Source organism: Elephantulus edwardii, unplaced genomic scaffold (genome assembly GCF_000299155.1).
Source record: "Elephantulus edwardii isolate Elephantulus edwardi_28Jun2011 unplaced genomic scaffold, EleEdw1.0 scaffold00066, whole genome shotgun sequence".
NCBI lineage: Eukaryota > Metazoa > Chordata > Mammalia > Macroscelidea > Macroscelididae > Elephantulus > Elephantulus edwardii.
Window position 1 is genome coordinate 10,323,391 of NW_006399816.1, and position 20,219 is coordinate 10,343,609.

The window sequence follows — 20,219 nt, forward strand, 5'->3', positions numbered from 1 at the left end:
TATTCTGTATACATTCTTGGCTAAGGTTCCTGTATATGAAAAGATTTGAATTTTTGGTATGTTTTTGTAATATACACAAGTAATGTTTATTAATTCATAAGCATCAACAAGATTTCAAAACCTTTGTTGTTTTGTATTCGGAAGTTGGTACCAACTCATAGCTGACCCTCCAAATGCTTTTCAAAGAAAATAAATCACACAGGAAGGGATTATTCATTTTTCTCCGGCAGTACAAGTGGTAGATTTAAACTGCATGCCTTTGAGCTGACAACACAGCTCCTTACCACTAAGCCGCCATACCACTTTATCCAATCTTTACTAATACATAAATGACAACAAAGTAGATGTATTCATGATGCTTTGTGCAAAGATTTTTGTTTTTGCTGACTGCTGCATAGGATTACTTTGAATGTCTGCATTATTTCAGTTTATTGCCTAAGAATGGACATTTAAGTTGCTCTCCTCTAAACTGCCACCACAAAAATGACATTTATATCACATTATAAACTTGTGCATGATTACTTTTGGAACAGTGATTCTCAAACTTTAGTGTACATTAGAATCATTGTTGTTTGTTGTTATGTGCTGTCGAGTTGCTTGCGACTCATAGCGATCCTATGTACAACAGCCCTAAACCCTGCTCTGTCCTGTGCCAGTCTCACTCTCTCCAACACACCCACTCCAATTATCCTAGCCACTGAATCAGTCCACCTCATAGAGGGTCTTCCCCTTCTGCACTGTCCCTCCACCTTCCCAAGCATGAAGTCCCTCTCCAAGAACCGGTCCCTCCTTGCAACATTTCCAAAGTATGTCAGACGAAGCCTCAGAATCCTTACCTCCAAGGAGCAGCTTGGTTTTACCCTCTCCAGGGTGAACCTTTTCATTTTCTTAGCCGTCCATGATGCATTCAGTACTCTTTTCCAGCACCACAGCTCAAAGGAAACAATTCTCCTTCTATCCTCCCTAGTCGTTGTCCAACTCTCTGGCGCATAACAAGTGATTGCAAAAAGACCATGGCCTGTATCAGGCACACCTTAGTCTCCTGATACACTCTTCCTAGAGTGACAGTATTGCTCTTCAGTATCCTGGAGAGGTCCCTAACAGCAGACTTTCCCATTGCAATACATCTTTTAATTTCCTGGCTGCTGGTGCCAAAAGTGTTGACTGTGGAGCCAAGCAAACTAAAGCTGTGAACAGTCTCAATCTCTTCACATCCATCCTGATGCTGCCAGTTGGCCCACTAGTGAGAAACTTTATCTTCTTGATATTGAGCCCTAATCCATATTGAAGGCTGCAATCCTTCACCCTCTGCAGCAAGTGTTTCAGGTCCTCCTCAGTTTCAGCAAGCAGTGTTGTGTCATCTGCGTAACTCAGATTGTTGATGGCTCTTCCACCAATCCTGATGCCACACTTCTCATAAAGCCCAACCTCCTGGATAATCTATTCTGAATATAGGATGAAAAGGTATGGAGATAGGACACATCCCTGGAGTACCCCCTTCCCAATTTTGAACCAGGCAGTGCTTCCTTGCTCTCTTCTTGTTCCAAGTATATAGGTTTCACATTAGCACAATCAAATGTTCTGGGATTCTCATTCTTCTCAGAGTCAGCCACAGTTTGTTATGATCCACACAGTCAAATGCCTTTGCATAATCAGTGAAACACAGACATTCCAGTGGTATTCCCTGCTTTCAGCTAAGATCCATCTAACATTTGCTACAATAGTACCATGACCCCTTCTAAACCCAGACTGCACTTCAGGCAGTTCTCTGCTGATGTGCTGTTCAGTCGTTTTTGGATAATCTTCAGCAGAATCTTGCTTGCATGTGATACCAGTGATATTGTTCTATAATTTCCAAACTCTTTTGGGTCACCTTTCTTTGGAATGGGAACAAATACAGATCTCTTCCAGTCAGTTGGCCAAATGGTTGCTCTCCAGATTTCTTGGCACAACTTGGCGAGCACATCCAGGGCAGCATCTGTTAGCTGAAATACGTCAGTTGGCATACCATCTATTCCTGGGGCTTTATTTTTTGCTAGTTCCTTCAGAGCAGCCTGAACTTCTTCCTTCATCACCATAGGCTGTTGCTCATACGTTGTTTCATGAAATTCTTCTGTGTCTGCCAATTCCTTTCAATACTGTGACTCTATATACTCTTTTCCATCTTCTTTTAATACTTCCTGGATCATTTAATATTCTGCCTAAAGCATCCTTAATTATAGCAACTTATGGTTTGAATTTGTTTTTTAGTTCCTTGAGCTTAAGAAATGTTGAGCAAGTCCATCTTTTGATTTTCTGACTCCAGCTTCTTTGCATTGTAATATTTTGTTTTCCCACGCTGCTTTTTGAAATCTTCTATTCAGCTCTTTTGTATCTTGAATTCTTCCTTCTGCTTTTGCTTCTTGGCACTACAGTGCAATATTCAGAGTCTCTTCTGATATCTGTTTTGGTCTTTTCTTCCTCCTCTGCCTTTGTAATGACCTTTTTAAATCTTCCTGGATATCCTCCCACAACTCATCTGGTCTTCTCTCATTGGTGTTCAAGAATCATTAGGAGAGTTTATTTTAAAATATAGACAGCCAGTATCTAGATTTGTATACTGGCGGTCTACTTCTGAATGGCTGTGAAAACCCTGTGAATTACAGAAAATCATTGTTTAATTTAAAAGCTAAAGATGATCTCCTCAGGTTGGAAAGTACTCAAAATGTCACTGAGAAGAAACTACTTCCTCGAACTCGAGTATACCTTAATGACAGGTTGTTGTTGTCAAGTGCCTTCAAGTTGTAGATGACTCATAGAGACCCTATTAATGAAAGGCCTGAACAACTGTATAACTTCCATCATTTCTTTAAGGTCAGAGTTTTCAGAGGCAAGCTATTTCGGAAATGGTTGCCATTCCTGCTTTCAAGACTGTTTTAATCTGGGAACTCCAGTAAACACTGTTCACCATGGATAACCATTATCACATTGGACACATCAGTGTCACAGTGTTTAACATCACAACAACCATGAGTTACCTTTGTACAGCAAATGGATAGACCAGTTCTATACCACTTAGAAGAATGTTTGACCAAAAGCAATTAAAATGAGGCCTGAGGGCTGCGGGTTGAAATCACCCACCTTTGTTTTGGTAGCATAACTTTCTATCTACTAGGACAACAGAGCTCTCTCTATGACTCATGGCAATTCTGTGAACAACAGATCTAACGCTTTCCCTCTTACTCTACACCATCCCCGCAATCCAAAATGCTCTCAATCCTATTGCTGCATCCAGCGTATCAATACATCATGTTGAGAATCTTCTTTTCTGACCTTCCACTTCTCTTAGCATGATTATTGATTAATGACAAGGATGGGAGTAAAGCTTTCAACCAATGAAGGACAAAATTCACAATAAATAGCTGCAAACATTCCAATAATACAGGAATGTGCAATTTAGAAAATATGAATCTAGAAAAATTGGAAGTTGTAAAAAAATGAAATAGAACATAGAAAAATCTACATCCTAAAAAACAAAACAAAACAAAAAAAAAAAAGGAAAACCAGAAAAATCTACATCCTAGACTTTATTGTGCTGAGGTGGACTAGTGTTGACAATTTTTAAACAGTCAGTCATATGATTTACTCTGCTTAGAATAACAAATTGAAGATGATTGTTGTTGCATTCATTGACTAAAAAAGGATTTGAAAATCTGCTTTAAGGTGCAACTCTTTTATTTATAGGATACTAATCATACCTACCTATTTGGAAAGGGGATTGGCATCCAATTCCCAAATAACATGCTTTTGGAAAAGCTATGAACTTTGATAAATGTCAGTAGTTGTAGAAGGGCTTCAGACCTTTTGTTTATAGGGTTACTATGAGTTGTGCTCGTCTTAAAGACAATCAACAACAATCATACCTATAAAAAGGAAAACTACTATTTTTTTTTAAGGTGAAATTTTTATTTTATACTGGTTTACTTACAGAGTTCACATATGTTGTTTTCCACACTGAATCTTTCCTATTTCTTTTACCCACCTCACCCTCAACTCATCAAATAGTGCAACCCTTTGATTAATCATCCCCCTCCTCCACCCATCCTCACTCTTCTGCTCCCTCTCCCTTGGATCCTCAAACACATTCTACATTAATGGTCTAATATGTATTTGTGTTTATGGGACTAATTTCGTTCACTAAGCTCTCACTAATTAATGCTCTCCAGTTCCTCCCAAGTTAGATAGTGATTTACAAAATCATTCCTCCTGCGTGATAGTTTTCTGTTATGTCATTAATAGAGAAATAAGTTTGTAATTTCATTTAGTGTGTGTGCTTTCCTGAATGAGAGCAAAACAAAGTTTGTTACAATATTTGAGACAGATTATTGTAATTTTCATTTACGTTCCTAACTGTGTCTTCTTTTTTGTCCCCCTCAACACTTTTAGGCTGTGACAGTGAGAAACTCTATGGCTAAATCTCTGTATAGTGCCCTGTTCGACTGGATAGTTTTTCGAATTAATCATGCACTTTTGAATAGCAAAGATTTGGAGCAAAATACCAAGGTAAGCATGCATTTGATTATTTAAAATTTTTTTGTTAAAATGGTTTCTGTGGTATAGTAAATACAGGCAGTAGAAATAAAAACAACACAAAATGATGTCAGGTAAATATGAAATACCTTTTATCTGTACTATTTGATGTTTCTCTTCTTGCTGCTGTTCTTACTACCCTACTCAGGGGACTTGTTCCATTTGTGTCTTTGTAGTCATTCCCCTTTTCCCTAGTATAATTATATTTTTGTAGATAAATAAGGAGCTCTGATGGCTGATGGTGTTATGAGTTGGTCTGCTAAATAAAAAAATTGACAGTTGGAACCTCCTACCTGCTCCATGGGAATAAAGAGCATTTGCCCTCATTAGACTTTATAGCCTTAGAAACTTCATGGAGTTTTGCCATGAGTTAAAATTGGCTAGATAGCTCTGAGTGAGTGTAGATATGCCTATCCAGAGTTATTTTAAAAAATATAAATGCAAATATATTTTGTTAATTCTTTTAAGTTGTGCTTTTACTTGTTTGCCATATACTTTATATTCCTGATCGTAATTTTAAGTATTTTAATAATATGCATTGTTTCCCCCCCCCTTTTTTTTTGGTTGAAGCTTTTTAGTTTAATTTGATCATGTTCTTTTCAGTGATATATATTGCTGTATAAGTATCGGTGATTACCTGTGATCCATTTGGTGTATATACTGACGAATTGAATTACTTGTTGGTCATGTGATAATTTTGTGTCTATCTTTTTGAGGGATTGTGAAATTGATTTCCACAGTGGTAACATTATTTTACATTTCCACCAGCAGTGAGGGAGAGTTTTAGTTTTTCTGTATCCTTGTTTACCCTTGTTTTCAGTTTTTCATCCCAAGTAAAGTGGGATCTTCTATGTTGTTGTTGTTGTTATGTTCCGTCGAATGGCTTGCGACTCATAGCGACCCTGTGTACAACAGCTCTAAACTCTGCTCTGTCCTGTGCCAGTCTCTCTGTCTTGGACACACTCATCCCGATTGCCCCAGTCACTGAATCAATCCATCTCCCAGAGGGTCTTCCCCTCCTTTGCCTGCCCTCCATCCTCCCAAGCATAATGTCCCTCTCCAAGGACTGGTCCCTCCTTACAACATGACCAAAGTATGTCAGGTGAAGCCTCAGAATCCTTTCCTCCAAGGAGCAACCCGGTTTAACCCTCTCCAGGATGACTCTGTTTGTTTTCTTAGCAGTCCATGGCACCCTCAGAACTCTTCTCCAACACCAAAGCTCAAAAGCATCAATTCTCCTTCTATCCTCCCTGGTCATTGTCCAGCTCTCTGACGCATAACAAGTGATTGCAAAGACCATGGCCTGTACAGATGCACCTTAGTCTCCAGAGACACACTGTTGCTCTTGAGTACTTTAGAGGTCCCTAACAGCAGACTTTTCCATGGCAGTACATCTTTTAATTTCCTGGCTGCTGGTGCCATTAGTGTTGATTGTGGAGCCAAGCAGACTAAAGCTGTGAACAATCTCAATCTCTTCACCATCCATCCTGATCTTATATAGTGATTTAAAAAAATGATTGTGATTAAAAATATATGTAACAAAATCTACATAACTCCATTACATTAACACCATCAGTGGCTCTGAGGGAGAAAGCTAGGCAATCTCCTTCCATGTAATTTATAGTCTTGGTAACCCAGTGGAGGGTCAGTTAGGAGCCAAAACCTCAACAGCAGCCAGATTTTGAGAGTGATGTTGATGGATTGTTTGTGCATGCATCACCGTTAGCTGTTTCTGAACTTTTCTGTCTTAATTTACAGAAACTTGGTACTTCCTAATCATTTGGTTTCTTTATCCTTCTCTCTGAATACCTGTACTAACCTCTGATAAGCTTAAGTCTGTATAAACTTGCTTATTTTATGAAGTTTCATACAAGTGATACCATCAGTTTGCTTGGTTCCCCAATCAACACTTGGTACCAGCAGTCAGGAAATAAAGAAATGAATTGCATTGGGAAAGTCAGCTGTCAGGGACCTCTCAAGAGTACTGAAGAGCAATGATGTCAGGCTGGAGTCTAAGGTGCGCCTGATGCAGGCCATAGTCTTCACAGTTGTGTGCTATGCATCAGAAAGCTGGACAGTGAGTAGGGATTATAGAAAGAGAATTGATGCCTTTGAGCTTTGGTGCTGGAGAGGAGTGTTGAATATACCATCAGTGCTAGGAGAACAAACAGGTTCACCCTGGAGAGGGTGAAACTGGGCTGCTCCTTAGAGAAAGGGATTCTGAGGTTTCATCTGACATATTTTGGGCATGTTGCAAGGAGGGACCGGTCCTTGGAGAGGGATGTCATATTTGGGAAGTTGGAGGGACAGCGCAAGAGAGGAAAACCCTTGATGAGATGGGTGACTGGGGTAATGGGAGTACGGATGTTGGAGACAATGAGGTTGGCACAGGATAGAGTAGGGTTTCGGGCTGTTGTAGATAGGGTTGCTATGAGTCCCAAGTGACTCAACAGCACGTAACAACAACAATGACTGACTTAACTATTCTCACAGTGTTTATCCAAGTTGTAGAATGTATTGAAATTCCATTTCTCTTTATGGCTAAGTAATAACTTCATTGCGTGTACATACCATATTTTATGTATCCATATATTGATGAACATTTTGGTCATGTCTATATTTTGCCTTTAGGTAATAGTGCTACTTTAAACATTGTTCTGTGTTTCTGCTTTCAGTTCTTTAGAGTAATATTTAGAAGTGGAATTACTAACCCCTCCAAAAAAAGTGGAGTTGCTGGATTATATAGTAAATCTGTACTTAATTGTTTGAGGAACTGCCAAACTGTTTTCCACAATACTATATCATTGCACAATCCCACAAGTAATAAATGTGAATTTCGGCTTTGCCACATCCTCACCAACACATGTTTGTGGGTATTTAAAAAAAAATCATAACCATCATAGTTAGGAAGTTATTATCTCATTGTGGTTTTGATTTACATTTTGCTAATGATAGCATTCATGGGTTTCAAATATTGTATTCCTTTCTCTAGGTTGTCTCTTGACCTTGTCCATAAAAGGTTTTCATTTTGTTGGAGTCAGATTTTTCTCTTTTGTCATTTTTTTATTTGATTTGATACCATAGCTAAGAATTCATTGAAAATTTAAAAGAAATTGCATTAGTTGAATAGATAGCTTTCAAAAGTAATTGCAACTTTATTATATTAGGTCTTCTGATCTATGAATGAAGGCAGGATTATTTTTCCATTTATTAAAGGTTTTTAAAAGTTTCTTTTAGAGATGTTTAATAGTTTAAAATGTATAGGTATACCTCAGAGACAGTGCACGCTTTATTCTAGACCACTACCATAAACTGAATATTATTGTCATTGGAATCACACAAATTTTTTTGGTTTCCCAGTACTTATGATAGTTATATTTCTATTGTATAACGTATTTATTGTGAAGTAGCGTTATAAAGTTTGATATTTTGTATTTCAAAATATGAGATAAAGACAAAATCAGCAACTTCTATAGGAAACCTGACACGGATAGGCTTCTGTTTGCTGGGTTGCTACAGACTTTACATTTAAGGGGGCGGGGGAAAGCAGTATTCATGAAGCATAATAAAAACAAAGCACAAGTAACATTATATATTCCAAGAGGAATCTTTCACCTCATCAATAATTTATTTTTATATATTTTTAAGAAGCTGTTGTATTTGAAATTTTCTTAATTTCCTTTTCAGTTTGCATTTTGCGGTTGTATTGAAACGTAACTGAGTTTTCCATCTTTGTGCGCTACATCCTTGCAAATTTTATTTGTTAGATGTTTTAGTTTTCTTATGTGTCCATGAGATTTTTTTATGTTTAAATTTTTTTGTTTTATTGTGTACCATTGAGTCAGTTCTGGCTGGCACAGGAAGAGATTGCTCCTCATTCTCCAGTGGAGCATCTGGTGGATTCAAACTATGAGACTTCAGGATTGCACTGTAGCTTCTTGCCATTAGGCCACCACAGCAATGGTGTCTTTCTGGAGACTAAGGTGGTGTGCTTGATACAGGCCATGGTCTTTGCAATCACTTGTTGTGCATCAGAGAGTTGGACAGTGACTAGGGAGGATAGAAGGAGAATTGATGCCTTTGAACTGTGGTGCTGGAGAAGAGTATTGAATGTACCCTGGACTGCCAAGAAAACAAACAGATTCATTGTGGAGTGGGTTAAACCAGGCTACTCCTTGGAAGCAAGGCTTCTGGGGCTTCGTCTGACATACTTTGGACATGTTGTAAGGAGGGATAGGTCGTTGGAGAGGGACGTCATGCTTGGTAGGGTGGAGGGACAGTGCAGGAGGGGAAGACCCTCTATGAGGTGGATTGATTCAGTAACTGGGGTAATCGGTATGGTTGTGTCAGAGACAGTGCAATTGGCACAGAATAGAGCTGGGTTTAGCGCTGTTGTACATAGGGTCGATATGAGTTGCAAACGATTCGACAGCACATAACAGCAACAAACTACAATGTTTATAATTAAAATATTAAAATTAAAAATTTTAACTAAATATTTAATATTTTAGTTAAATATTCATATTTATTATTGTATACAATAATCTTCTTATAATAATGTTTTTATAATAGATTTTTACTTGGAAGTCTATTTTATCTGATATCATTTTAGCTACTACAGCTTTCTTTTGGTTAGTGTTTTTACCTGCATATTTTTCCCCCTTTGCCTTTTAACTTTCAACTGATTTGTGTATTCAGATTTAACATGAGTCTCTGATAGACAGCATATATAGATGGATATTGTTTTCTAATCACTTCTATTGAAGTGTTTACTACATTTCTATTTAAGGTAATAATTATCAGAGAAGAATGAACTCTGCCATTTTGTTACTGTTTGGTATCATTTCTTCTAATCCAATCTTTTTTGTCCTTCATTTTTACATGGCCATCATTTGTGTTTGATTTTTTTTTTTTTGTGAGACATTTGGATCTCATAGCCTTTCATTTCTTTTTGTGTGTATTTTTTTGTCTTTTAGATTTTTTGGGTGTGTTTATAAAATTAAGATCTCACTTTGCAGCTTAAATATGTAATATTTTATTTTAAATTGATGCAATCTTAAATTTGATAGCATACAGAAACTCTGTTCCAATATTCGTTTTCCTTCTTAGCCTATTATCTAGTTATAATAAATTATATTTCTATATTTTTTCCTTAGTAGTATATATTTACAACTTTTTATAGTTTGTCTTTAGAAAAAAAATACTGGACGTAACTACCAAAATTATGAACTAAAAATACCATAAAGCTGGCTTTCCTACTTGCCATGAAATTTTCTTACGGATTTGGTGTTTTGAGCTTTTTTCCGACATAGGACTTTAGAGTTTTTGTCTTAATATCTTCTTTGTTCTCTTACCTGAAGCACTGTGTTAGCATTTCTAAGATAGATCTAGTTGCTTTTATGTATCTGGAAACACCCCTTTCTTGAAAGTCAACTTTGCTAAATATAACATTTTTGGTTGACACTTGTTTTCTTTAAACACAGTAAATACAACATTCAGCTGCCTTTTGGCCTACAAGAGAAACTGGTACTTTCTGAGGATTTCTTGAATATGACAGTTTGCTTTCCTTACTGTTTTTCATGATTCTTTTGTTTGTTTTCAAGGGTTTGTTCATGTGTATAGATCTATTTTGAATTACTGAGCATCTTATATTTGTACATCTGTGTCATTTGTCAGATTTGGAAAGCTTTTCCCATTATTTTTTCCAGTATGCTTCTTGTTTCTTTCTTTTTTTTCTTCTAGGATTCCCATAAATATATGATATCCTATAAATCTATAGGCTTTGCTTACTAAAAAATTTTTTTGATTCTTGTGTATTTTTATTTCTCAGCATTGTCGTTATAGTTAATAAGGATGTAAGAATAAGAGGCTAGTCGACTATTACAGAAGACCAAAGAAGGTACATACAGGAACTTCTTATAATATAACCATTCAGGATCTGATTCTCAGTTTTGTAGACCCAAACTTGCTTTTCTTTTTCTAGGATACCAAAGTTAACATCAAAGTAATTTTTCTCTTCTTTAAAAATGTTATTTCTTAAAAAAAAGTTATTTTTTTTTCACTCAAGTTATGTTTCTTAATGATCATTCCCATACACTGTGTCTTATAAAACTAATCACCATTGATATATGCTTAGTGTTACTCCATTTTTTTTCTTTCAGATCCCCGCTGGATCTTTCCAGTTCCTTTATCCCTTCTCTCCACCCACCAAACTCAGTGATACCATAATTGCATCCCTTCCTCCTCAGCCCCTTTTGCCCCTCCCCTTTCTTCTTTGGATATCCATACACATCTTACTAATTATCTGTCTGCTTTTACAATAGTGATCTTATGCAATAATTTTCTTTAGGAGTCTGAGTTAGTTCACTCAGCACAATGTTCATTACCCTCTCCCATGTTATTTAGTATTTTTTAAAAATTGTTACTTCTGAGTGCTGTATGGTATTCTCTTGGGTGAATGTACCACAATTTCTTAACCCATTTGGTTTTTGATGGACCTTTTGGCTGTTTCAGTATTCTTGCTATTATGAATAGTACTGCTATGAACATTTGTTTACAAATCTCTGTTTGCAGCTCACTTCAGTTTTCCTCCTGGTTTACCTTTTTATATTGAGACTGCGTCACTAATTCATTTTTGTCTTATCCTAGTTTGCAGATTTTTTCTTCTGCAAGTTCCAATCTCCTTTTAAGCCATTCCATTAAATATTTTATTTTTAGCTTTAATAATTGTATTTAGTTCCTTAAAGCACATTTTTATTTACTTTTTTTCCTTTTTATTTTGTTTATCACTATAGATTCTCATTTTGCTCTTATATAATTTTCCTGGTTTCAAAATATTTTTTATTGGTTTGCATGCTAATTGTGTATACATTTTTTTCATTCATGTACATTGTATTTCATTCATGTATACTGTAAGTTTCACATATTCCTTTATTTGCTTGTGTTTCATACAATCATTCCTATACACTGTTTTAGGAAGTTTAACACCATTGATCCATGCCCACCAACACCCCATCTTTTCAGGTCCTTACTGAACATATTCTGATTCCTTCACCCCTCCCTCCACACATCAAACTCTACTACATCTCAGGGATTTCTTTCTCTCCCCTTCCTCCTTTGGACCTTTATTTGTATGTTACTGGTTATCCTTCTAATTTTATAATAATGTTCATTTGTTGCTGGGCATTTGGGATGTTTCCATTTTCTTGCTACTGCGACTAACACTGCTATGCCATTTCCTTAGTTTTAAGAAATACTTTGTTAATGTTTTACTGTAGTTCTTTGACCTATGTTTAATTAAACATGCTCGTTATTCAAGTTTGAGACCACAGTTTCTCCCTTTATCTTGTCTTTTCCCCCCTAGTTTCTTAAAATTTTGTTGAAACTGACATGAGAGTATTATAGTGTCTAATAGGTGAGCACATGTGTGGCTTTCTTAATTTCTCTGTGTACAGAATGCTTTAAAACCATAGCCATTGATTCAGTCCCCACATCTGGTTATCCACAGGATAGAGTAGAACTGCCTTCTAGGGTTGCCAAGGCGATAAATTTATGGAAGCTGACGTCTACATCTTTATCCCATGGAGATACTCATGGATTCAGACCTCATGCTTTACTCGGTTGACAATTAAGCACATAACCACTGCACCACCAGAGCTCCCTTACATAGTGCTTTAGAAGGTGCCAGATTTTTCAGGAAACTGCTGTCACAGTATTCACCTCCATCACTTTGTCCGCTGATGTCTGAGTGGTGAAAGCCCTTATCTGCCAACTGGAGGGCATTTGATTTGAACACACAAGTCCTTTTTGTGGAGGAAGAGATGGCAGTCTGCTTTTGTGAAGATGTACTGTTGTGGAACCTTTGGGCGAGTTCTCTTTTGTCCTGTAACATTGCTATGAGTTGGAAACAACTTTAAAACATGGTGTTTACTTTTGGTTCTAAGTCGTTAGTTCATTAAGGAGTTTCCAGAGAGAAAAGACATTGACTATTTTGCCAGCAAATCTAACAACTAATGACAATTTGAGACTAGTCTTCCTTTCTGAGAGTGTGAATTGTGATCCATTACTACATCAGAGGGAGTTCTGGTGGCCTAATAGAAAAGACGCTGCACTGTAATACTGAAGGACTATGGTTTGAATCCATCAGCTTCTCCATGGGAGAAGTAAGGACAGTCTCCCCCTATGGGATTAACTGCCTCTGAAAACCCACCAGTTGGCTCCAACTCTGTGGTACACAAGAAGAAGTATGTCAGAAGAGGGAGAGACAGAGACAAGAGTAGGATAACTTGTTTTCTTAACAGTTAATGTGTCAAATTGTATGCTTAATTGTAATGCTTTGTAAACTTTTTAGTGTTTTTGTAAAATTGCGATTAGAAATTTCTGATTGTTTTTCTTAGTGCTTCTGTGATTAGACTAGGTTCTTAGACTTACCAACATTGCCATCTTCTTGGAAGTTACAGTAAATTTTCAATCTTTGAACAGTCCTGTAATTTACAAGGAGATAGGAAATGAATTTCTTTTGCAATCTTATTTATAAACTTTCATTATCTTTTAAGTGCTGTATTTTCAATTTGGTTTTTTTTAATTGATTGATTTTGTAAAATTAATTTTAATGAAAGTTTACAGAGACTTAGGGTTTCCAGTCATTCATTGTTGAACTTTTCCCCCTACCCACACCTCCCCCAATTCATTCTTCTCCTTGAAAAGAAAAAACCCCTCTTTCACTGTTATACAGTCCCTCCCCACTAAGTCCATTCCACTATGTAGCCTTCACTGTGGATTTCTGTAATGACAAGAATACCCATTCGTATGTCCCTTCTAAACAGTTCTCTCCCTCATTTGTTTTGATGAAATATACATTATTCTTCCCCTCCTTTTCACTCTTCCCTCAACCCTGATGTCAGTCCCATTGTACAAAGGTGGTTCTATGCAGTATTTGTCCTTTTGTGACTGAGATATTTCACTCAACATAATGTGCTCCAGGGTCACCCATTTTGAATAATATTTCATGAGTTCCTTGTTTTTCAGTGCTGCATAGTATTCTGTTGTGTGACTATATCACAGCTTCTCTATCCATTCATTTGTTGATGGGCACTTGGGTTGTTTCCAGCTCTTTGCTATTGCTAAAAAACTGCAATAAACATGGGTGTGCTTATATCTGCTTGGGTGGCAGTTGTGGTCTCTTTGGGGTATATTCCCAGTATTGGAATTGCTGGGTCAAATGGTGTCTCTATTTGCAACTTTTTGAGAAACACCATACAGCGTTCCATAGTGGTTGCACCATTTTACACTCCCACCAGCAGTGAATAAGGGTTCCAGTTTCTCCACAACCTCACCAGCATTTGTTGCTTGCTTTTCTGTTAAATTTTTCTTTCTTACTGGGGTGAGATTATATCTCATAGTTGTTTTGTCAGTTTGTTTTTTTAAGGATTTGGAATTAGTCACGAGAATCTTTTAGTAGAGACTTTAAAAATGATCTTTAACATATTTAACTTTTATTTATCAGTATAATATTGTTGTTATGTACCACTGAATCAGAACTGACTCATAGGTGCCCTTGCAACAGATTTTCATCGTCAGTAAATAGCACAGGACTTGATTGTTCATATTTCTGGTTTGGAGCAGTTGGTGGATTTGAACTGTATACCTTTGGTTGGTAATGCAACTCCTTACCACTAAGCCACCAGAGGTCCCTCATCATCACTGTAATAGTTTGCCCAGTTGATCTGTTATCATCAATCAAGGGAAATAGTTTTCATTTAACTTAAAATTTCCATACAGTTATATTGTAAGAATTAATTTGGTTGATGAGAAGAATGTCTGTATGTTGTGTGAGGGGCAGAGAGTGGTGGGTGAGTTGTGTATTAAATCCCTGATATGTCTGTTAAGAAGTTAATAGTTTTAGAAGTATCAAGAAATAGAGGGGGTGTGTATATATGTGTTATGTATATGGTTTTGTTTTATTGTGCTTTGTTTTATTTTACTATAGTATAACAACCAACTGAAAGATTCTAGTTTGATTACCTCTAGGGAACAAGGATTAGGAACAAGAAAGGGATTATTGTTAGATTTTTGGTTCTGTGCCTTTTGGAACTATGTAACCTTTCAAACTTTTGGTATAATTTTTTTGTATAAATAAAGATAAAAATAACTTTATAAAATTTCATTTGTTACATAGTTTTATGCCTGCCTTTCATGAGAGTAGTTAAAAAGACTTGTCAGCTTATTTTTTAAAGTAGATTTATTAGGATATAGAAATCCAAGCTAGGAATAATTATATCATCATCTAGGCATAGCCAAGAATACTAAAGATGAAATGATTTTTCACCTAAATAACCTTCTTAATAAACCATACCCTATTCTTATTTCCATTTTTGTGTCTGTTGGAACTTAAGGATTTATGAGATTGAGGTGTAAGTAACTAACATTGCTTTCAAGGTAGTTTAGAGGATTACATGTCAGCCTGCTAACGAAAATTGATTGTTTGAGTTCACCAGTCACTCCTTGGGCAGTCTGCTCCCATTATGATTTATAGCCCTGGACACTATAAATAGAGGGGCAGTTGGAGTTGGAATCCACCTAACAACAGATTTTGAGTGTAAGCCAGCTTTGTAAAGTTCTCTGAAGTAATCCATGGATTACTGTATGTTTATATTTTAATATATTAATATATTAAACATTTGTTCTGTTAAAATTTTTAATATATTGTAAGAATAAAGAGATAAAAAGAGACCAGAACTTAAGTATGTTTGTTTGTAGTATATATTGCTTGAGCATTGGCTGTTAATATCTTTCTATCGAATGTGTTTGAGTGTTGTTACATATGCTATGGCTATTATTATGTCACTTTGAACTTTTTTTCTAATGAAAATTTTTGTCTTGTTTTTCAGACTTTGTCCATTGGTGTTCTTGATATTTTTGGTTTCGAAGATTATGAAAATAACAGCTTTGAACAATTTTGTATTAATTTTGCTAATGAACGTTTACAACACTACTTTAATCAGCATATCTTTAAATTGGAGCAAGTGAGTATCTAAATGTATATATGCTTATCCCCTCTCTGTACACACTCACACATATCTTTTTTCTCTCTCTCACATGCACACACGTTTACACGTGTATGAATTTTTGAGTCCTAACCGCGATGTTAGGAGTAATTGCTCCAAATTACTGAGGAACAGTGATGTTAGTTTGAGGACTAAGGTACACCTGTCAGACTGTGGTCTTTTTAGTAACTTGGTATGCATATGAGAGCTGTATGTGACTAAGGATGAGAGAAGAAAAATGAATGCTTTTGAACTGTGTTGAAGGAGAGTACTGAATATCGTATGGACTGCCAAAAGAACAAATGGATATGTCTTGGAGAAGGTGAAAGCAGATAATGAAGCTTTGTCTCACATACTTTGGGCATGTTGCTGGGAGAAGTTGTTCCTTGGAGAAGGACATCATGCTTGGAAGGGTGGGAAAGGAGAGGAAGACCTTCAGCCAGTTGGATTGACACAATAACTGCAGCAGTGAGCTCAAGTGTGTTGGAGATTGTGATGTTTGCACAGGATAGGACAGGGTTCAGATCTGTTGTTCATCAGGTTTCCTATGAGTCATACTTGACTCGACAGCATCTAACAACAACAAAATTATGATGAATATTTAAACTTTTTATTTTCATAAAATTACTGAAGTTCTTATGTCAGTGCAAGGAAATGACAAATCAGTTTTTTGTTCCTTGCCATCAAGTTGACTATCACTCACAGCAACTCTTTGAACAATGGATCTGAACCCTGCCATAACCTGTGCCATCTATACCTTCTCTGATAGATGAGCTCACTGTTATAGTCACTGTAACATCTTTGTTACATCTTGTTGAGCATCTTCCTTTCTTGTGCTGACCCTTCTTCTCTCCAAGAATGATTTCCTTTTCCAAGGACTGTCCCTTATAACTACATGCCCAAAGTATGTTGAGATGAAGCCTCACCATCCTTGCCTCCAAAGAGCACTCTGTTTGCACTTTTTCCAGCACATACTTGTTTGTTCATTTGACAGCCCAGTACTCTTCTCCAACAGTACAACTCCTCATTCTTCTCAATGTTAGCCCTAATTTGTTGTGATCCAGACAGTCATTTGCCTTTACAGAGCCATTAAAATGCAGATGGATGTTGTTCTTGTATTCTCTGCTTTCTGTCAAGATCCGTCTGATATCCGCACTGTTACCGGTGTCACAGCTTCTAAATTGAGTTTGTTCTAAATTGGCATTTCTCTCTCAAGGTACTACTATTCTATCCTTTTTTGAGTACTCTTTAGCAAGATTTTACTTATGTGTAATATTAATGATATTGTTTGATATCTGCACATCCTGCTGGATCACCTGTTTTAGAAGTGGGAATAAGTACAGATCTCTTCCAATCAGTAGCCAGGTAGCTGTTAACTGCCTTCTAGATTTCTTGGCACAGCTTGGTGAAGCATGTCCAGGGCTATATCTCATCTGTTTGTTGGAAGATGTTAAATTGTATTTCATAAAATCCTGGGTGATATATTTTGCTACTACCTTCAGTGGTTACCCATGGTGGACAGTGTTTGGTGGAGCTTCCTGATTAAAACAGGCTTGGAAGCAGGAGTGGCATCCACTTCTGAAATAGCTTGTTCCTCGAAACCCTATGAACTTGGAGAAATGACGAAAGTTACACAAGTGTTCAGGTCTTTGGTTCATAGGGTTGCTATGAGTCATCTATGACTATGACTGTATGGCATTTTTAATACAGTCATACATACTGATTTTCATTAACATACATTGTGTTTCATTCATGTTTCATTGTTTTATACAATCATTCATATATATTGTATGTCATTCCTATACATTGTATCTTAGATACAATTTATATACATTGTGTTTTATACAATTACTATTGATTTATACATTTTATCAACCCTACTCTTCAGTTCCCCACTAAATCTTTGAGCCAATTGTATTTGGTACAGTGACTCTGTGTGTGCCCTACATTTTATTTTGATAATTCCTGGACCATTCAAGATTTTGCCCATAGTATCTTACAACTTGACGCTTAAGTTTGTTTTCCATTCTTTTTAGCTTGAGAAAGGCTCAGCTTTTCTTCCCTTTTTTAATTTTGTTACTTCTAGTCTTTTCACATTTTGCTATAATCCTTGCTTTGTGTTCTACCTTTGAAATCTTTTATTTGGCTCTTTTACTTTAGCATTTCTTCCCTTTATTTGACTTCTTGATATTCCAGTGAAATGTTCATAGTCTCTTCTGACAGCCATTTTGGTCTTTTCATTCTGATCTGCCTATATAAGGACCTCTTCCTTTCTTTCTGGATGGTATCCTTCATATCATCGCATAACTCATCTGGTCTTCATTCATTAGTGTTCAATGCCCAAAACCTATTCTTGAGGTGGTTTTTAAATTCAGATGGTATAGACACAGAGTCCTGTTTTGGTTCTTATGGACTTGTTTTAATTTTCTTCAGCTTTAATTTGAACTTTACACACTTGATTAATAATGAAAATATGGTAATTTAAAATTCTCCAGTAGGAAGTTTTGAAAGAAATTATCAGAAGATAGTTTACTTCCAAAAGATCACAATCATTGAAAAACCTTATGCAGTTACATTTTCAAACAAATAGAACAAACCATGAGTGAAGACTGCTTAGAAGGTCACTCTTTTTAAAAAAAATCCCACCAAAAACACCCCACCTTAAAATGTGATATATATATATATATATATACACAGTATCCAGATTTAGATAACAGAGTTATTTATATTACTCTTGTTGACTTGTTAGAGCCAGAAGTCTTGGTGGTCCTTGTTCCCTAGCGGTGCTATGCAGAAGTAGCACGAGTGAGGGACTTTAACACATGAAGTTGTAGTCATATAGTTTGAAAGGCTAGGGGTGCACTGAATTTAAAGTGCTGTTTGGAAGGCAGACTTTGTTCTTTGTTGGCAGTGGAGGAAGGTCCTGGCTGGTTTGGGACTGCTCCTGAGTGATCTTCATGTGGCTTAGCATCTCTCTTCTCTATCTCTGCTTCTAACTTGTTTGGTTTAATCTCTCTTATCCATTAAAAGAGGTTGACTCAGTATACACACCACACTATTTTTGTATCATTAACACAACAAAATAATGTATTTCCATATGGATTTGTAACTGTGAGCATAGTGGCTAGGATTTACAATACATATTAGCATTCTTTTCTCCCCCCCCAAATATGTGTTTTCATCTTGCAAAAAAACACATGAACTCTATCTTATCATCCCAAAGCCTTAAATTTCACACTAAATCTTTCCAATGATTGAAATTATATATGGATTAGACCTTAGTTACTCAGACATACCTGGCTTTTTTATGCTTTACTTTATCATGAATTTTTAACAAACTGAGTATTGTGGCAGCCTTATATCGAGTAAGTCTGGACCCTTTTACCAACATCATGTCGTCTGCAGATTTTTCTCTTTGTCACACTCTGATAAGTCTCACAGTATTTCAAACTTTTACATAATATTATTGCACACTTAATAGACTTAATAGTATAGAGTAAGCATAGCTTTCATATTCACTGGGAATAACGATTTTTATATTTGTTTTACTGTGATGGTTTGAAATAGATACTATAAAATTTCCAAAATAATGTCTGTATTCCATCCTGTGAAGAAATTACTCTTCATATGAAGTGTAGTATATAAACTGTTTACATCTGTATTGCAGTAGTAGAACAGGCACAATGTAGACAATGTTGTTATATGTGGAGAAATTGGAAGGAAAGAAGGGATAACAGGCACCATCTGAGTTTCAAACTCAGCAAAAACAAATTACATTAGTTTTGAAGGCTTAAAAAGAATCTTCTCTTCTGAGACTATCTTGAGTGGTAGCCCCGCTCTCTAGACCCTGGGTGTTAGCTAGACACTTTGGATCTGAGTGGAGGTCCCCTTGGCCTTGTGCTTCATAAATTCTGGGTATTAGCTATGCCCTTTCGGTTATTAGTAGGGGTCTTCAAGGCCTTGTGCTTCAACTCTGCCTTGTAGGTATACTAGGACAGCAACTCTACTCCCATAGCTTTGAGTGGCTCCATTTTCCTATTCCATCTGACTGATAACTCTACCCTCTCAACCCTCATAGGCTCTATTCTTTCATCCTTTAGTCGTGGTAGTTTCCCCCACCTCCTCAGCTCTGGGCAGTAACTTTATCATTCTGACACATAGTCATGGCAGTTTGAGTCTCTAGAACCAAGCTGATAAAATTCTGACTTTCTGAAACTTAGTGGTCCTGCCTTTTGAGATATAGAAATCCAGGACCCCACTCTTTGAAACTTGTGCTCCTTCCAGTAGTTCTGCGATCTCAGAGCTGCTCTGTTTCTGGATGTACAATTTTAAGATCTAGATAGGATTTTTTCCTTTTGTTTGTTCTTTGTCCACTTTAAGCTAACAGATTTTCTGCTGTGGTAGTTGGTTAGATCCACCAGTAATGTCTTTAACAAAGATTGTGTAGCCCTGCCTTAGGTGAACATTTTAAAGCATGTGTTCTTATTATGTTGTTGTTGTTGTTATGTGTCGTCGAGTCGTTTCCGACTCATAGCGACCCTATGCACAACAGCCCTAAACCCTGCTCTATCCTGTGCCAACCGCACCGCCTCTGACACACCCATC

At 36.6% G+C, this 20,219-nt stretch overlaps 1 protein-coding gene across 1 annotated transcript in view; it reads left to right on the plus strand.

The window, feature by feature from the left end:
* The window catches only part of LOC102870680 (unconventional myosin-IXa-like), a 266,823-nt gene that overhangs the window by 65,873 nt on the left and 180,731 nt on the right, over positions 1-20,219 (plus strand). The window contains 2 exon segments of the mRNA XM_006888336.1: positions 4,426-4,542; positions 15,459-15,593. Coding sequence (XP_006888398.1) covers positions 4,426-4,542; positions 15,459-15,593 — 252 coding nt within the window.